Source organism: Oncorhynchus clarkii, chromosome 9 (genome assembly GCF_045791955.1).
Source record: "Oncorhynchus clarkii lewisi isolate Uvic-CL-2024 chromosome 9, UVic_Ocla_1.0, whole genome shotgun sequence".
NCBI lineage: Eukaryota > Metazoa > Chordata > Actinopteri > Salmoniformes > Salmonidae > Oncorhynchus > Oncorhynchus clarkii.
The window spans coordinates 23722857-23742720 of NC_092155.1; the positions used below are offsets into that span (position 1 = coordinate 23722857).

The 19864-nt window shown below is 47.0% G+C and overlaps 1 protein-coding gene across 2 annotated transcripts in view; it reads right to left on the bottom strand.

Annotated features, from left to right (window-relative positions):
* LOC139416101 (synaptopodin-2-like) overlaps positions 1–19864 on the bottom strand; it is a 57735-nt gene that overhangs the window by 10771 nt on the left and 27100 nt on the right. For both annotated transcript variants that reach the window (XM_071164385.1, XM_071164384.1), the window contains exon 2: positions 3732–3883. In XM_071164385.1, the coding sequence (XP_071020486.1) occupies positions 3732–3883 (152 nt within the window). The remainder of the gene's footprint in view (positions 1–3731; positions 3884–19864) is intronic.

The window sequence follows — 19864 nt, forward strand, 5'->3', positions numbered from 1 at the left end:
GTTCCCTCGTAAACGCTGGTTCCCTTCTCCTGCTGCCTCCGCTCTCCTGGCTGCCTCCACCTGTTCCCATGGGATGCGATCCCTTCCAGCCAGGATCTCCTCCCATGTGTAGGATCCCTTCCCGTCCAGAATGTCCTCCCATGTCCATTCCTCCTTTTCTCCACGCTGCTTGGTTTGTTTGTGGTGTGTAGTTCTGTAACGCCTCTCATCTTCGTCTGATGATAAGGAATAGGAATCATCGGACCAACACGCTGCATGGTAAGTGTTCATAGCAAATTTAATTAAATAAACTGAATGACAAAAAACAACAAAGAGAGTGAACGACACAAAACAGGAAACAACTACCCACAAAACCCATGTGGGCCAAGAGCTACCTAAGTATGGTCCTCAATCAGAGACAACGATAGACAGCTGTCCCTGATTGAGAACCATACCCGGCCAAAACAAAGAAATAGAAAAATCATAGATAACAAAACATAGAATGCCCACCCCAAATCACACCCTGACCAAACCAAATACAGACATAAAAAGGCTCTCTAGGGTCAGGACATGACAATACCCCCCCACAAAGGTGCAGACGCTGGCCGCAAAGCCTGAACCTATAGGGGAGGGTCTGGGTGGGCATCTATCTGCGGTGGTGGCTCAGGTGCGGGACACAGACCCCGCTCCACCTCTGGCTCACCCCGCTTTGGTGACGCCTCTGGTGTGGAGAACCTCGCCGCCGCGCCCGGACTGGGCACCCTCGTTGCTGCGGGTCCCGGACTGGGCACCCTCGTTGCTGCGGGCCCCGGACTGGGCACCCTCGTTGCTGCGGGCCCCGGACTGGGCACCCTCGTTGCTGCGGGCCCCGGACTGGGCACCCTCGTTGCTGCGGGCCCCGGACTGGGCACCCTCGTTGCTGCGGGCCCCGGACTGGAGGTCGTCTCTGGAGGCTCCGAACTGGAGTCCGTCTCTGGAGGCTCCGGACTGGAGGCCGTCTCTGGAGGCTCCGGACTGGAGGCCGTCGCTGGAGGCTCCGGACTGGGGGCCGTCGCTGGAGGCTCCGGACTGGAGGCCGTCGCTGGAGGCTCCGGACTGGCGGCCGTCGCTGGAGGCTCCGGACTGACGGCCGTCGCTGGAGGCTCCGGACTGGAGGGCGTCGCTGGAGGCTCCGGACTGGAGGCCCTTGTTGGAGGCTTCGTGCCATGTCTCACCACTAGAGGCTTCCTGCCATGACTACTCACTGGAGGCTTCTTGCCATGGATCATCACTGGAGGCTTCGTGCCATGGATCATCACTGGAGGTCTCGAGCTAAGAGCCTACACAACCCGTCCTGGCTGAATGGTGACTTTGGGCCGGCACGTGCGGGGCGCAGGCACAGGACGCAGGCACAGGACGCACTGGGCTGTGCAGACGCACTGGAGACACAGTGCGCAGAGCCGCCGCAGGATATCCTGGGCCGTAGAGACGTACTGGAGGTCTGGAGAGCAGGACTGGTACAATCCTTTCTGGCTGGATGCTCACCCTAGCCCGGCAGATGCGGGGAGCTGGGATGTAGCGCACCGGGCTAAGAATGCGTACTGGAGACACCGTTCTGCCAACAAATTTTCTATAGGATTTAGGTCAGGGTTTTGTGATGGCCACTCCAATACCTTAACTTTGTTGTCCTTAAGCCATTTTGCCACAACTTTGAAAGTATGCTTGGGGTCAATGTCCATTTGGAAGACCCATTTGCAACCAAGCTTTAACTTCCTGACTGATGTCTTGAGATGTTGCTTCAATACATCCACATAATTTCCCCTCCTCGTCACGCCATCTATTTTGTGAAGTGCACCAGTCCTTCCTGCAGCAAAGCACCCTCACACCATGATTCTGTCACACCCGAGTAGTGGATTTAAAAAAGGATTCTAGCTTTCACTTGGATTCACCTGGTCCGTCTATTTCATGGTAAGAGCAGGTGTTCATAATGTTTTGGACACTTGTGAAAGTGAATATGTCCCCATACTTTTGGCCCCCTAAAGTGAGGGGACTATGTACAAAAAGTGCTGTCATTTCTAAACAATTCACTTGATATGAAAATACCCTCAAATGAAAGCTGACAGTTTGCACTTTGTCTGCATTGTATCATTTCAAATCCAAAGTGCTGGATGTGTCACTGTCCCAATACTTTTGGAGCTCACTGTATGTGTTCCCTTAAATATGGGCATCGGCACAAATATCCGATGGCACACCAGACACGCATGGTGTGTGAGGCCCACTGAGTAACTGTTTAAAAGCTGCTTGTTGAGTGTGCACACAAATCTGCAACAGCTGGTTCGTCAGCAGCCAAGACACTCAAAGGTCAACGCACTTACCAATGAACCACTATCTGTCCGTCCGGCCACCATGTTCCAGGCCACTCAACCATGTACATGCAATTTTACAATGGTTGGGTCTAATCCTGAATGCTGATTGGTTAAAACCGCATTCCAGCCGGTGTCTATTCCACAAGTGGTCGTTAAAATGCAATCCACTGTCTCATCATCCCAGCCAGGCAACTTGATCTCCACTATAAAAAGCATCTAGACATTAACTCACATTTATTTTAGACTAACATCTACTTTTCAAGAGCGGAGATTTGTATAAACCTTACTGTCTGTCTCTCTGACTTTTGCAGCATTGTTTCAATATTCAAATTCGTTCTCCTGCTGTCCTATAGTAATGAATGTGTCGGGACGAGAGACAGGCAGGCAACGTTTCTCAGCCAGTTAAAATCATGAATCAGGTGGCATCATTTTTATGGATATATACAAAAAATAATAATCATTAAAAAGGTCAAATGAAATGCAGCTAATTTGCAGTCTTTCCAGCTTCAGTTTGGAGTGATTGTGTTACTGTAGCTGCGTTGTTGGCTAGCTCCTCTGAACAACAGTGTCCTGACGAGTGAGCACATTTTCCATGCCAGGCGAAATCATTGGCTCATTGTTATGGATGTATCCAAATAAATGTCACTAGAAAACAGCTTAAACAAATGCAAATGCAGCTACTTTGCTGTTATTCTGGCTGCACGTTTTGGCGTGACTCTAAATTAGCCGTAGTTCTCTAGCTAGCAAGCAAGGTATAAGAATCTTGCCAGGCAATATGGAAATGGAACATTTAGAACGATCGACTGGATGCAGAACTAGCAACCCTAGATTTGTGTCGGGACTATATCTTGTAGAAGGATGAAATAGTATAAATGAATTAATCAGAATAACGTCTTTAATGAAAATATGTCAATTGTTATTTTAATATGTTGGTAACCCATTATATAAAAGTGATAATACTCTTGAAGCCGGTGTTTGGAGGATATATTGGCATGGTTTGCCGGCCCTCAACTTACTGTAGCCTCGGGCCGAACAACACCCGTGCCAATATATCCTCCAAACACTGGCTTCTCTGCCATTATCACTTAAATAATACACTAGTGCTTGCTGTGTTGTGTTGAACCATGCCCTGTAGTATATGGCCCAGTTTATCACACCAATGCAACATTAAGTTATGAGAGCATTGACATAAGCCTGGATAAACCTGTAGCACCCCATGGTTGTGGTGTTAACTTGGCAGTCATTGTTTCCAAAAAAGAAAACTAATCAAAAGGCTAAGTATATTTTGGGGTATATAATTCTGGATATTATGTGCAGACCCTGGTTTGAGAAACCATGGTGTAGTTAATGGTGTAGTTAAAATGGTGTAGTTAATGGTGTAGTTAAAAATCCAGCCTTTGGGGTTACCTTTTGACCAGTAATTGCAGGCAGTTGACGCAGGCGTCAATGAGAGCAATAGCTTCTGGGAGGGAAAGGTCACCGCAGGGTTCTCCATTCAGCGACACCACCTCATCCCCCTCACAAACTCCAGCCAGGGACGCACGACCCCCCTCTTCCACCTACGGAATGACAAGCAGTGGTGAGTCCCCAGGACATGCCTCACAATAACTATTCACCTACACCTATTATTAAGGTTAGTGTATTTACTTTATGTAACTGAGGTAGTTTTGGCCAACCACAGTTGTTTGATGAGTAACATTGCCTGAGATCTGAAGGCTTGTGTTAGCTCACCGAGTTATTGCCTAGGACTTTATTGAAGCAGGCTAACACAGCCGTTTGCCACAAAAGATACCCAGGTTCAAACTCCACATGACTGTAGGTAACATTTTCAATAGGACATTTACGTGGATAAAAGACAGAAAACTGGACTATGAGGACAGTCAGTCAAACAGTTTGAGTATGTTTAACCAACTGGATATCGGGTCATTGGCAAGACTTGCGATGATGTTAGTGATGCATTAAGCCAACTATTTTGTGTCACTGGTCTACACACTACCCCATAATGTCAAATAGGAATTATGGTTTTGGAAATGTTTACAAATAAATTTAAAATGTTTAGCTTAAATGTCTTAAGTCAATAAGTATTCAACCCCTTTGTTATTAAGGCAAGCCTAAATAAGTTCAGGAGTTTTTGAACGACTGCCTCATCTCTGTACCACACACATACAATTATCTTTAAGGTCCGACAGTTGAGCAGTGCATTTTAATCACAGATTCAACCACAAACAAGGGCACATTTTTTGTTGTTGTTGAAAAAGCAGAAATTTACCATCTCTTTGAGTAGTGAATTACTAATTACACTTTGGATGGTGTATCAATGCAACCAGTCACTACAAAGATACAAGCGTCCTTCCTAACTCAGTTGCCGGAAAGGAAGGCAACCGCTCAGGGATTTCACCATGAGGCCAATGGTGACTTTAAAACAGTTACCAAGTTTAATGGCTGTGATAGGAAAAAACTGAGGGCAGATCAATAACATTGTAGGTACTCCACAATACTAACCTAATTGACAGAGTCAAAAGAAGGAAGCCTGTACATAACATGCATCCTGGTTGCAACAAGGCACTAAAGTAATACTGCAAAGAATGTGGCAATGCAATTAACTTTTTGTCCTGAATATAAAGTGTTATGTTTTGGGCAAATCCAATACAACACATTACTGAGTACAACTCTCCATATTTTCAAGCATAGTGGTGGCTGCATCATGTCATGGGTATGCTTGTAATATTAAGGACTGGTTCAGTCGGCTTTCCACCAGACGCTGGGAGATGAATTCACCTTTCAGCAGGACAACATAAAACACAAAGCCAAATCTACACTGGAGTTGCTTACCAAGAAGACAGTGAATGTTCCTGAGTGGCCGAGTTAGGGTTTTGACTTAAATCTGCTTGAAAATCTATGGCAAGACTTGAAAATGGTTGCCAAGCAATGATCAACAACCAATTTCAGAGAGCTTGAATCATTTTTAAAAGAATAATGGGCAAATGTTGCACAATCCAGGTGTGGAAAGCTCTTAGAGACTTGTTGTTTTATGCAGCCCTCTTGAGAGGACATGTCTATCCCCTCTCCTATGCGAAGACTGAGGCCATGGAGATCTACATACTGAGAGCCTCCAGCAGGGTTTTATCTGCCCCTCTACATCACCAGCCTCCTCAATCTTATTTTGTGTTAAAAAGAAAGATGGGGGACTGCGCCCCTACACTGAACAAAGCCACCATTAAGTTCAGCTATCCTTTCCTCCTCATCTCAACCATCATCGAGCAAATGCATGGTGCGCAGTACTTCACCAAACTGGACTTGAGGAGCACTTACAATCTAGTATCTCATAATGCCCTTTGGCCTGTCTAATGCTCCTTCAGTCTTCCAGAACTTTATTAACAAACTGTTTCGGGACATGCTGGGATGGGGCGTAGTTGTTTATATAGATTACATTTTGGTCTATTCTCCTGACCGCGCCCAACATGTCTCGTTAGTCAGGTCTGTGCTGGGAAGACTGTTGGAGCATGATCTATATGTTATACAAGAGCAATATTTATTTTTCCACCGGTCCTTGTCCTTTTTGGGCTACCTCACATCCACGGAGTGGATATGGAGAAGCAACGCGTCAGCGCAGTCAGGTCATGGTCCATCCATAACTCTGTGAAAGCAGTCCAACGATTCCTGGGGGTTGCCACCTATTTCCAAAGTTTCATCCGGGGCTTCAGCACGGTGGTCGCGCCTCTTACCTCCCTGCTGAGAGGAGGTCCCCAGCGGCTTCGTTGGTCGGAGGCGGAGAGGGCGTTTGAGACACTGAAGGCATGCTTCACCACTGCTCCCGTACTGGCACATCCCGAGCACTCAATTCCCTTCATCGTCGAGGTGGATGCCGTCGAAGTAGGAGTCGGGGCAGCGCATAGAAAACCCCTCCCAAGCTGTGGCCCTGAGACTTCTACTCCAAGCAGCTGAGCCCCGCCCAGAGGAACTACAACTTAGGGGACCTGGGAACTCTTGGTGGTCAAGAAGGCTCTGAAGGCAAGGAGGCACTGGTTGGAGGGGTCCAAACATCCTTTCCTGGTGTGGATGTACTCCAGGTTGCGGTGGTCCATCAGGGCAACCAAGAGGCTAAACCCGAGACAGGCCAGGTGGGCTCTATTCTTCTCCAGGTTCCAATTCACGCTTTTTTATAGGCCAGGCTCGAAGAACATGAAGGTGGACACCCTGTCTCAGACCGAGGCCCCTGTGGTGGACGAGTGGTTTCGGCGCACTGAGGAGACCTGGAACGCTGCACACACTCGTCTCCAGCGGGCCATGCGTCAGAACAAGGAACATGCCGACCACCACCACAGTGAGGCACCTGTCCTTCTCTCCAGGCGACCAGGTCTGGCTCTCCACCCAGAACCTGCCCCTCCGCCTGCCCTGCCGGAAGCTGAGCCTGCGGTTTGTGGGGGTTATTGAGGGTTATTGAGGTAACGTACCGTTTGCAACTCCCTGCTGATTATCGCATTAACAGGACTTTTCATGTGTCTCTCCTCAGGCCAGTGGTGCCTGGTCTCCTCGCTGAGGCTGGACCAAGTGATGCCCCGGCTCTTCCTCTGGACATCAAGGCAGGTCCGGCGTACTCGGTCCGTGAAGTCCTGGATTTGAGGCATCGGGCGGGGCGTCACCAGTACCTCATCGACTGGGAGGGGTACGGCACAGGGGAGCGGTGCTGGGTTCCTGTGGTGGACATCCTGGACGCTTCGCTGACCAGGAATTTTCACAGTCGGCGCCCTGACCGACCCGCACCGTGTCCCTGTGGTCATCCCCGAGGCCGGTGTCATCCCGCTGCTAGTGCAGCATGTCAGGGGGGGTACTGTCATGGATCCCCCCGGTACTGCTGCTCATTCCGTTCACCAGCTCCAGAGGTCAACGTCACCGGCCTTCTATGCGTCACTGAACTGGATTCATTACCACCAACCCCGGACTGTCTTGTCTCATTATGTACGCCTGGTTCCCATTCACCCTGATTAGTATGTGTATATAGGTGCCCTCTGTTCCCCATTGTCCTTGTCAAATCAAACTTTATTTGTCACATGCGCCGAATACAACAAGTGTAGACCTTACCGTGAAATGCTTACTTCCGAGCCCTTAACCAACAGTACAGTTCAAGAAGAGTTAAGAAAACATTTACCAAATAAACTATTATAAAAAGAACACAATAACATAACAATAACGAGGCTATATACAGGAGGTACCGGTACCGAGTCAGTTTGTGGGGGTACAGATTAGAGTTAATTTGTACATGTAGGTAGGGGTGAAGTGACTATGCAGAGATAATAAACAGTTTTTACAAACATCCTCAAAGATTGAGGATCTGGGGAACCATGCAAAATCTTTTCAGTCTCCTGAGGGGGAAAATGTTTTGTCGTGCCCTCATCACGACTGTCTTGGTGTGTTTGGACCATGATAGATTGTTGGTGATGTGGACACCAAGGAACTTGAAACTCTTGACCCACTCCACTACAGCCCTGTTGATGAGAATGGTGGCCTGTTCGCCTTGCCTTTTCCTGTAGTTCACAATCAGCTCCTTTGTCTTGCTCACATTGAGGGAGAGGTTGTTATCCTGGCACCACACTGCCAGTTCTCTGACCTCCTCCCTATAGGCTGTCTCATCGTTGTTGGTGATCAGGCCTACCACTGTTTTGTCATCAGCAAACGTAATGATTTTGTTGGAATCATGTTTCTCCACACAGTCATGGGTGAACAGGAAGTATAGGAGGGGACTAAGTACACACCCCTTAGGGGCCCCAGTATTGAGGATCAGCGTGGCAGATATGCAGTTGCCTACCCTTACCACCTGGGGGCGGCCCGTTAGCAAGTCCAGAAACAAGTTGCAGAGGGAGGTGTTTAGTCCCAGGGTCCTTAGCTTAGTTATGAGCTTTGTGGGCACTATGGTGTTGAACAGTGAGCTGTAGTCAATGAAAAGCATTCTCACATAGGTGTTCCTATTGTCCAGGTGGGAAAGGGCAGTGTGGAGTGCGATTGAGATTGCGTCATTTTGGATACGTTGGGGCGGTATGCGAATTGGAGTGGGTCTAGGGTATCCGGGAGGATGCTGTTGATGTGAGCCATGACCAGCCTTTCAAAGCACTTCACGGCTACCGGCGGTAATCATTTAGGCAGGTTACCTTCGCTTCCTTGGGCACAGGGACTATGGTGGTCTGCTTGAAACATGTAGGTATTGCAGACTTAGTCAGGGAGAGGTTGAAAATGTCAGTGAAGACACCAGTTGGTCCACGCATGCTTTGAGTACAAGTCCTAGTAATCCATCTGGCCCCGCGGCTTTGTGAAATGTTAACCTATTTAAAAGTCTTGCTCACATCGGCTACCAAGAGAGTTATCACACAGTCATCCAGAACAGCTGGTGCTCTCGTGCATGCATCAGTGTTGTTTGCCTCAAAGCGAGCATAAAAAGCATTTAGCTTGCCTCGTAGGCTCACGTCACTGGGCAGTTCGCGTCTGGGTTTCCCTTTGTAGTTCGTAATAGTTTTCAAACCCTGCCACATCCGATGAGCATCAGAGCCAGTGTAGTAGGATTCAATCTTAATCCTGTATTGATGCTTTGCTTGTTTGATTGTTCGTCTGAGGGCATAACGAGATTTCTTATAGGCGTCCAGATTAGTGTGCCGCTCCTTGAAAGCGGCAGCTCCAGCCTTTCGCTCGATGCAGATGTTGCTTGTAATCCATGGCTTCTGGTTGGGATATGTACGTACGGTCACTGTGGGGACTTCGTCGTTGATGCATTTATTGCACTTATTGATGAAGCCGATGATTGAGGTTGTATACACCTCAATGCCATTGGATGAATCCAGGAACATATTCCAGTCTGTGCTATCAAAACTGTAGTCCTGTAGTGTAGCATCCCGTCATCTGACCACTTCCGTATTGAGCGATTCACTGCTACTTACTACTTTAATTTATGCTTGTAAGCAGAAATCTGGAGGATATAATTATGGTCAGATTTGCCAAATGGAGGGCAAGGGAGAGTTTGTATGCGTCTCTGTGTGTGGAGTAAAGGTGGTCTCAAGTTTTTTTTCCCTCTGGTTGCACATGTGACATGCTAGTAAAAATTTGGTAAAACTGATTTAAGTTTGCCTGCATTAAAGTCCCCGGCCACTAGGAGCACCGCTTCTGGTGAGCATTTTCTTGTTTGCTTATGGCATTATAGAGTTGGTTGAGTGCGGTCTTAGTGCCAGCATCCGCCTGTGGTGGTAAATAGACTGCTACAAATAATATAGATTGCTACAAATAATATAGATGAGAACTCTCTTGGTAGATAGAGTACCTTATGATAAGCTGTATACCACACTACCTCCGGCAAAAAATACCTTGAGACTTCTTTAATATTAGACATAACTCACCAGCTGTTATTGACAAAAAGACACACACCCCCACCCTTCGTCTTACCAGACGTAGCTTCTCTCTTCTGCCGGTGCATTGAAAATCCCTCCAGCTCTATATTATCAGTGTCGTCGTTCAGCCACGACTCGGTGAAACAGAAGATATTACAGTTTTTAATGTCCCGTTGGTAGGATAATCATAAATCATCCATTTTATATTCCAATGATTGCATGTTAGCAAGTAGAATTGATGGCAGTGGGAGTTTACTCGCTCGCTTACGGATTCTCTTTTCTTCATGCAAATGACGGGGATCAGGGCCTGTTCCTGGGAGAGCAGTATATCTTTCTCATCGGACTCGTTAAAGGAAAGCTTCTTCAAGTTGCGGTGAGTAATCCCAGTTCTGATGTCCAAAAGTTATTCTTTGTCATAAGAGATGATAGCAGGAACATTATGTACAAAATAAGTAAAGAAATAAGTAACAAACAACGCAAAAAACAAACAGAATAGAACAATTAGTTATGAGCATGTAAAATGTCATCCATCCTCTTCGACGCCATCTTGTTCCATTTCCATTGTCCTGTGAGTACCTGTGCTATGTTGTATCGGCCTCCATGCTACGTGTTATTATGCACTTGTTTTACGGGTCTCGTCCCGTGTATTATTTAGAGGGTTACACCTCGCTCTTTTGTTTGGGTGGAGAAATGTAAAACCCTATTACGTATTCCTGCACTTGTCTCCTATCATTATACAGTGTGACACTTACCCAGAAAGACTCACAGTTGTATTTGCTGCCAAGGGTGTTTCTACAAAGTTTTGACTCGGGGGAGTGAATACTTAAGTAAATTATATATTTCTGTATTTCATTTTGATTACATTTGCAGAAAAATATGTCATTATAGGTTATTGTGTGTAGATAGGTGAGAAAAAAATATATCATAAAGAATAAAGATAAAGAATCACCGACAAGGACATGAGGGGGAACAGAAGGTTAAATAAACAACATGTAATTGATGGGATTGGAACCAGGTGTGATGGAAGACAAAACCAAAGGAAAATGAAAAGAGGATCGATGATTGAAAAGGTCGGAAAATGAAAAGGTCGGTGACTTCGACCGGCCGAACGCTGCCCAAACAAGGAGAGGGACCAACTTCGGCAGAAGTCGTGACAGTGTGAATATTTTATGAAGGCACTTTTTTGTTATATATGTTTGTCATGTTTCTTCTGTTGGGAAGAGAATATGATGTTATGCAGAAAAATGTTGGTAGGACATGGCTATGTATGTTTGAGCACATGGAAGTCAGTAATTTATGTTTACTATAGGTTAATGAGGTTTTACGAATGTGATGTGACTAAAATGAAAGGCCATTTAGTTGACTAAAATGGCCCACTGTTTTCGTCATTAACTACACTAAATCATTATTCAACTGACAAAAATGTGACCAAGACTAAATTATATTTTAGTCAAACTGACTAAGACTATACTAAACCTAAAAAAAGAGTGCCAAAATGAACACTGGCCTTAAGCCAAATGTCTTTATTGATGTGAGTCCAACTGGAACCTCGATTAAGATATCATTGACTTAGATGACAGCACAACAATACATTACAATACTACTCCACACCACACATCTTCGGTGTAACTGCTGACAGAAAAGTTGGGATAAGAAATAACCACTGTATTCACATGTTAACCCAGTGCATATCCCAATGCTAGTGTGACCGGCCAGTGTACAGTCGTGGCCAAAAGTTTTGAGAATTACACAAATATGAATTTCATCAGAGAACCCCTTTCCGATTGTTTGGGGCATCCGGAAAAAAAGCTTGTCTGGAGAAGACAAGGTGAGCGCTACCATCAGTCCTGTGTCATGCCAACGGTAAAGCATCCTGAGACCATTCATGTGTGGGGTTGCCTCTCAGCCAAGGGAGTGGGCTCACTCACAATTTTGCCTAAGAACACAGCCATGAATAAAGAATGGTACCAACACATCCTCTGAGAGGAACTTCTCCCAACCATCCAAGAACAGTTCTCCCAACCACTTCAGTGCTCAGCCGTCCAATCCCTGTACCTTTTGCAGAATAACAGTCTGTCCCTGATGTTTTTCCTGGAGAGAAGTGGCTTCTTTGCTGCCCTTCTTGACACCAGGCCATCCTCCAAAAGTCTTCGCCTCACTGTGAGTGTAGATGCACTCACACCTGCCTGCTGCCATTCCTGAGCAAGCTCTGTACTGGTGGTGCCCTGATCGCACAGCTGAATCAACTTTAGGAGACGGTCCTGGCGCTTGCTGGACTTTCTTGGGCTCCCTGAAGCCTTCTCACAACAATTTAACCGCTCTCCTTGAAGTTCTTGATGATCCGATTAATGGTTGATTTAGGTGCAATCTTACTGGCAGCAATATCCTTGCCTGTGAAGCCCTTCTTGTGCAAAGCAATGATGATGGCACGTGTTTCCTTGCAGATAACCAAGGTTGACAGAGGAAGAACAATGATTCTAAGCACCACCCTCCTTTTGAAGCTTCCAGTCTGTTATTCAAACTCAATCAGCATGACAGAGTGATCTCCAGCCTTCTCATCGTCAACACTCACACCTGTGTTAATGAGAGAATCACTGTCATGATGTCAGCTGGTCCTTTTGTGGCAGGGCTGAAATGCAGTGGAAATGTTTTTTTTGCAATTCAGTTCATTTGCATGGCAAAGAGGGACTTTGCAATTAATTGCAATTCATCCGATCACTCTTCATAACATTCTGGAGTATATGCAAATTGCCATCATACAAACTGAGGCAACAGACTTTGTGAAAATTTATATTTGCGTCATTCTCAAAACTTTTGGCCACGACTGTAGACAAACCCCGACAGGTCATTTCTCCACTGTCAGAGTTCTGTGACATCAGAGTGTACAGTGTCCACCAGTAAACATACCACAACAGGTGCTCGTCGTGTGACACAACAATGCAAATTGCTGCTTCGTTCAGACCCGTAACCCAGGCATTATGAATAGCCAAGGAGCTGGAGGGTGTTCAGGTGCAGGAGTTGCCACTGACCTTCTCTGGCACTTTAGATATGGCAGTGATACTATATCTACAGCAAGAACACAAGTCAGCTCCGTAATGCTGTCAGCTCCAAACCATGTCAACTCCATAACTCAAGCATCAGGTGAGGTATAATATTAGATGCATGGACATACCTAAAGTAATAGGGACAACATAAGGTCTCAGCTGACACTGATACTTATTTTATTTAATATAACTGTGTCACTTGTGTATTGTTGGCACAGCAATATTAGGTTACTGTACTAATTGAAACTACATTCAACTCTAAAAATATTTGAGAAATACAATGTGGTGGGTACAATTACATCATGCACTGTAGATTAATATAACATAGTACTGCAATAACGCTTCACATTATAAAGCTGTAGTAAACCAACTATAAATAGACTGCAGCTAGTTATGGAGTGATACAATTACCACTGTGCTGTGATAAAACAATATAGGGTAAAAGACACACAAACATGTGGTTATTAGTGGAATTAGTAGGATTTGGAAAAAGGTATTCGTTAAAAGGCGAAATCTGTGATTGCTAAATCATTTTTTTTACTTTTAAATTAATGATATACGTGTATCCATGAATTCTTGAAGAATATACCTTATAAATGCATCATGAGCTCAGTTCAACTTGTAGCGGTATTTATTACAAACTGTCGTACCCCATTAGAACCCAAAGTACAAGACTGTTTTACTCCATTGTTTGTAAAGAATGTAATTATAAACAAACACTGTACATAGTTAAGACATGGTTAATTTGGCATACATAGCTGTGTCTATGAGAGTGGTTACATTTCTCCAGGCTAATTCCTCAGCAGTTTATCGAAAGAGTAGCGGCTTTGTTATTGTTTGAACTGCAGATTGCCCTTTTAAACAATATCCAGCACTGGCAGTCAATTGCTTATGGTCCGCGTAGCACCTACTGAAATGGCCAGTGTTGTTTAAATGGAGGTTCTCAAGGGGAGTGGAGGCCAAAAGGTGTGCATAGTTATTCATACAAACCATTTATATGCCAGCAAATCATGCAAACGCAAGCATCACTTTTCATCCGTTTGGTAGTGAATCTGCTTTGTTCTTTATTAAACTCTCCATTAAATTGTATATTGCACAAATGACCAAAAAAGTGTTTTGAAGCAAAATGGTTTAAATGTTAGAGTGAGTGAATGAGGACCCAAAAGCGAACTAACTTAAACAGAGCTTCTTTAATAACCAAACATAGGTAGGCTCAGATAGACCGGCAGATTCCGACAGGACAGGACAAGGTTACAGCAAACATGACGATAGTCTGGCTCAGGCATGAAACACAAACAAGAATCCGACAAGGACAGGAACAGAAACAGAGAGAGATATAGGGACCTAATCAGAGGGAAAAAGGGAACAGGTGGGAAACGGGGTGAATGGGTAGTTAGAGGAGACAAGGAACAGCTGGGAGAAAGCGGGGGAGAAAAGGTAACCTAACAACGACCAGCAGAGGGAGACAGGGTGAAGGGAAAGGACAGAGACAAGACACAACATGACAGTACCCCCCCACTCACCGAGCGCCTCCTGGCGCACTCGAGGAGGAAACCTGGCGGCAACGGAGGAAATCCTCGATCAGCGCACGGTCCAGCACGTCCCGAGAGGGAACCCAACTCCTCTCCTCAGGACCGTACCCCTCCCAATCGACAAGGTACTGGTGACCACGGCCCCGAGGACGCATGTCCAAAATCCTGCGGACCCTGTAGATGGGTGCGCCCTCGACAAGGATGGGGGGGGGGGGGGGGGGAAGACGAGCGGGGGCGCGAAGAACGGGCTTAATACAGGAGACATGGAAGACCGGGTGGACGCGACGAAGGTATCGCGGAAGAAGAAGTCGAACTGCGACAGGATTAATGACCCGAGAAATACGGAACGGACCAATGAACCGCGGGGTCAACTTGCGAGAAGCCGTCTTAAGGGGAAGGTTCTGAGTGGAGAGCCAAACTCTCTGACCGCGACAATATCTAGGACTCTTAGTTCTACGCTTATTAGCAGCCCTCACAGTCTGCGCCCTATAACGGCAAAGTGCAGACCTGACCCTCTTCCAGGTGCGCTCGCAACGTTGGACAAAAGCCTGAGCGGAGGGGACGCTGGACTCGGCGAACTGAGATGAGAACAGCGGAGGCTGGTACCCGAGGCTACTCTGAAAAGGAGATAGCCCGGTCGCAGATGAAGGAAGCGAGTTGTGGGCGTATTCTGCCCAGGGGAGCTGTTCTGACCAAGACGCAGGGTTGCGAAAAGAAAGACTGCGTAAGATGCGACCAATAGTCTGATTGGCCCGTTCTGCTTGACCGTTAGACTGGGGGTGAAAGCCGGAAGAGAGACTGACGGAAGCCCCAATCAAACGGCAAAACTCCCTCCAAAATTGAGACGTGAATTGCGGACCTCTGTCCGAAACGACGTCTGACGGAAGGCCATGAATTCTGAAAACATTCTCGATGATGATTTGTGCCGTCTCTTTAGCAGAAGGAAGCTTAGCAAGGGGAATGAAATGAGCCGCCTTAGAGAACCTATCGACAACCGTAAGAATAACAGTCTTCCCCGCTGACGAAGGCAGTCCGGTGACAAAATCTAAGGCGATGTGAGACCACGGTCGAGAGGGAATAGGAAGCGGCCTGAGACGGCCGGCAGGAGGAGAGTTACCGGACTTAGTCTGCGCGCAGACCGAACAAGCAGCCACGAAACGACGCGTGTCATGCTCCCGGGTGGGCCACCAAAAACGCTGGCGAATGGAAGCAAGCGTACCCCGAACGCCAGGGTGGCCGGCTAACTTGGCAGAGTGAGCCCACTGAAGAACGGCCAGACGAGTAGGAACGGGAACGAAAAGAAGGTTCCTAGGACAAGCGCGCGGCGACGGAGTGTGAGTGAGCGCTTGTTTTACCTGCCTCTCAATTCCCCAGACAGTCAACCCGACAACACGCCCCTCAGGGAGAATCCCCTCGGGGTCAGTGGAGGCTACTGAAGAACTGAAGAGACGAGACAAAGCATCAGGCTTGGTGTTCTTAGAGCCCGGACGATAAGAAATCACGAACTCGAAACGAGCGAAAAACAGCGCCCAACGCGCCTGACGCGCATTAAGTCGTTTGGCAGAACGGATGTACTCAAGGTTCCTATGGTCAGTCCAAACGACAAAAGGAACGGTCGCCCCCTCCAACCACTGTCGCCATTCGCCTAGGGCTAACCGGATGGCGAGCAGTTCGCGGTTACCCACATCATAGTTACGTTCCGACGGCGACAGGCGATGAGAAAAATACGCGCATGGGTGGACCTTGTCGTCAGAGAGGGAGCGCTGAGAAAGAATGGCTCCCACGCCCACCTCTGACGCGTCAACCTCGACAACGAACTGTCTAGAGACGTCAGGTGTAACAAGGATAGGAGCGGATGTAAAACGATTCTTGAGGAGATCAAAAGCTCCCTGGGCGGAAACGGACCACTTAAAGCACGTCTTGACAGAAGTAAGGGCTGTGAGAGGAGCGGCCACCTGACCGAAATTACGGATGAAACGACGATAGAAGTTCGCGAAGCCGAGAAAGCGCTGCAGCTCGACGCGTGACTTAGGGACGGGCCAATCAATGACAGCTTGGACTTTAGCGGGATCCATCTTAATGCCTTCAGCGGAAATAACAGAACCGAGAAATGTGACGGAGGAGGCATGAAAAGTGCACTTCTCAGCCTTCACAAAAAGACAATTCTCTAAAAGGCGCTGGAGGACACGTCGAACGTGCTGAACATGAATCTGGAGTGACGGTGAAAAAATCAGGATATCGTCAAGGTAAACGAAAACAAAGATGTTCAGCATGTCTCTCAGGACATCATTGACTAATGCCTGAAAGACAGCTGGAGCGTTAGCGAGGCCGAAAGGAAGAACCCGGTATTCAAAGTGCCCTAACGGAGTGTTAAACGCCGTCTTCCACTCGTCCCCCTCCCTGATGCGCACGAGATGGTAAGCGTTACGAAGGTCCAACTTAGTGAAAAACCTGGCTCCCTGCAGGATCTCGAAGGCTGAAGACATAAGAGGAAGCGGATAACGATTCTTAACTGTTATGTCATTCAGCCCTCGATAATCTATGCAGGGGCGCAGAGACCCGTCCTTCTTCTTGACAAAAAAAAACCCCGCTCCGGCGGGAGAGGAGGAGGGGACTATGGTACCGGCGTCAAGAGCTACAGACAAATAATCCTCGAGAGCCTTACGTTCGGGAGCCGACAGAGAGTATAGTCTACCCCGGGGGGGAGTGGTTCCCGGAAGGAGATCAATACTACAATCATACGACCGGTGTGGAGGAAGAGAGGTGGCCCTGGACCGACTGAACACCGTGCGCAGATCGTGATATTCCTCCGGCACCCCTGTCAAATCACCAGGCTCCTCCTGTGAAGAAGAGACAGAGGAAACAGGAGGGATAGCAGACATTAAACATTTCACATGACAAGAGACGTTCCAGGAGAGGATAGAATTACTAGACCAATTAATGGAAGGATTATGACAAACTAGCCAGGGATGGCCCAAAACAACAGGTGTAAAAGGTGAACGAAAAATCAAAAAAGAAATGGTTTCGCTATGATTACCAGAAACAGTGAGGGTTAAAGGTAGCGTCTCACGCTGAATCCTGGGGAGAGGACTACCATCCAGGGCGAACAAGGCCGTGGACTCCCTTAACTGTCTGAGAGGAATGTCATGTTCCCGAGCCCAGGTCTCGTCCATAAAACAGCCCTCCGCCCCAGAGTCTATTAAGGCACTGCAGGAAGCTGACGAACCGGTCCAGCGTAGATGGACCGACAAGGTAGTGCAGGATCTTGAAGGAGAGACAGGAGTAGTAGCGCTCACCAGTAGCCCTCCGCTTACTGATGAGCTCTGGCTTTTACTGGACATGAAGTGACAAAATGACCAGCAGAACCGCAATAGAGACAGAGGCGGTTGGTGATTCTCCGTTCCCTCTCCTTAGTCGAGATGCGGATACCTCCCAGCTGCATAGGCTCAGCTCCCGAGCCGGCAGAGGAAGATGGTAGTGATGCGGAGAGGGGGGCAACGGAGAACGCGAGCTCCTTTCCACGAGCTCGGTGACGCAGATCAACCCGTCGCTCAATGCGAATAGCGAGTTCAATCAGGGAATCCACGCTGGAAGGAACCTCCCGGGAGAGAATCTCATCCTTTACCTCGGCGCGGAGACCCTCCAGAAAACGAGCGAGCAAAGCCGGCTCGTTCCAGCCACTGGAGGCAGCAAGAGTGCGAAACTCAATAGAGTAGTCTGTTATGGATCGATTACCTTGACATAGGGAAGACAGGGCCCTGGAAGCCTCCTCCCCAAAAACAGATCGATCAAAAACCCGTATCATCTCCTCCTTAAAGTCCTGATACTGGTTAGTACACTCAGCCCTTGCCTCCCAGATTGCCGTGCCCCACTCACGAGCCCGTCCAATAAGGAGAGATATGACGTAGGCGACACGAGCAGTGCTCCTGGAGTAAGTGTTGGGCTGGAGAGAAAACACAATATCACACTGGGTGAGGAACGAGCGGCATTCAGTGGGCTCCCCAGAGTAACACGGCGGGTTATTGATTCTGGGCTCCGGAGATTCGAAAGCCCTGGAAGTGGCCGGTGGATCGAGGCGGAGATGGTGAACCTGTTCTGTGAGGTTGGAGACTTGGGTGGCCAGGGTCTCAACGGCATGTCGAGCAGCAGACACTTCCTGCTCGTGTCTGCCTAGCATCGCTCCCTGGATCCCGACGGCTGAGTGGAGAGGATCCGAAGTCGCTGGGTCCATTCTTGGTCGGATTCTTCTGTTAGAGTGAGTGAATGAGGACCCAAAAGCGAACTAACTTAAACAGAGCTTCTTTAATAACCAAACATAGGTAGGCTCAGATAGACCGGCAGATTCCGACAGGACAGGACAAGGTTACAGCAAACATGACGATAGTCTGGCTCAGGCATGAAACACAAACAAGAATCCGACAAGGACAGGAACAGAAACAGAGAGAGATATAGGGACCTAATCAGAGGGAAAAAGGGAACAGGTGGGAAACGGGGTGAATGGGTAGTTAGAGGAGACAAGGAACAGCTGGGAGAAAGCGGGGGAGAAAAGGTAACCTAACAACGACCAGCAGAGGGAGACAGGGTGAAGGGAAAGGACAGAGACAAGACACAACATGACATTAAAGATATTTTATAATCAATTCAATTCTTATCAATTCAAATGAATGATAAGGATCTGTAGTCAACTTTCAACAAAAGAGTAATTGAAACATTGCTTATCATTGAAGCAAATAACAACCATTTCATGGCATCTGTATCCAACTAATTAAACAACTAAAGCCGCGATTGAAAGCATTCCCCTGGTCACACTTTGTTTGGATATTCCAGCTGTAGATGCTCTACAGATGGTCATACTATCAACAAACTATCTGTTGATAAGCAACTGCTTGCTAAGGTTACGGTTAGGGTAAGGTTTAGAATAAGGGTTAAGGTTAGGGTAAAGGCTAAGTTTATGCTTAGGATAAGGGCTAAGGTTAGGGTTAGTAGATAGTCTGTAGAGCATCTACTGTACAGATGCACTATCCAAATAGAGTGTTACCATGTGTGTGGCTACATACGCCGGTGCTCCATTTGAACAAATGTAAAGGGAACCCCTACAGAAAAACTAACTGGTTGAGGTTCCTAGACCCCATAAAATGGTTCATTAATATGAGGGATGTAATAAGCAGAAGTGTGTCATAAATTGTTCACAAAAGGCCATTTATACAGGAATAATTCTATATGTTTCAATGGGGCAGAGAGACGAAACTGGAAAAATGACTCAGTACAGATAATGGCATATATTGGTGTGAAAATGAGATTTGTACTTTGTTATTTTTCAAATATCCCGGTAAATGATATATAAGCATATAAGCATTTACTGCATTTACTGCAAATGAACTCTAAACTGTGTGCAGTGGTAAACCGCATTCTAAACAAAGAAGGCATTCCAAACAGAACATGCCCAACAAATAACGTGTAGGTCTTATATAACATTTACTAATGACATTATTCCCAATTTCAGAAACAAATTATACTGAACAAAAATATAAACACAACAAAGTTTTTCTTAAATAGATTAGTATTTATTTCATTTAACTAGGCAAGTCAGTTAA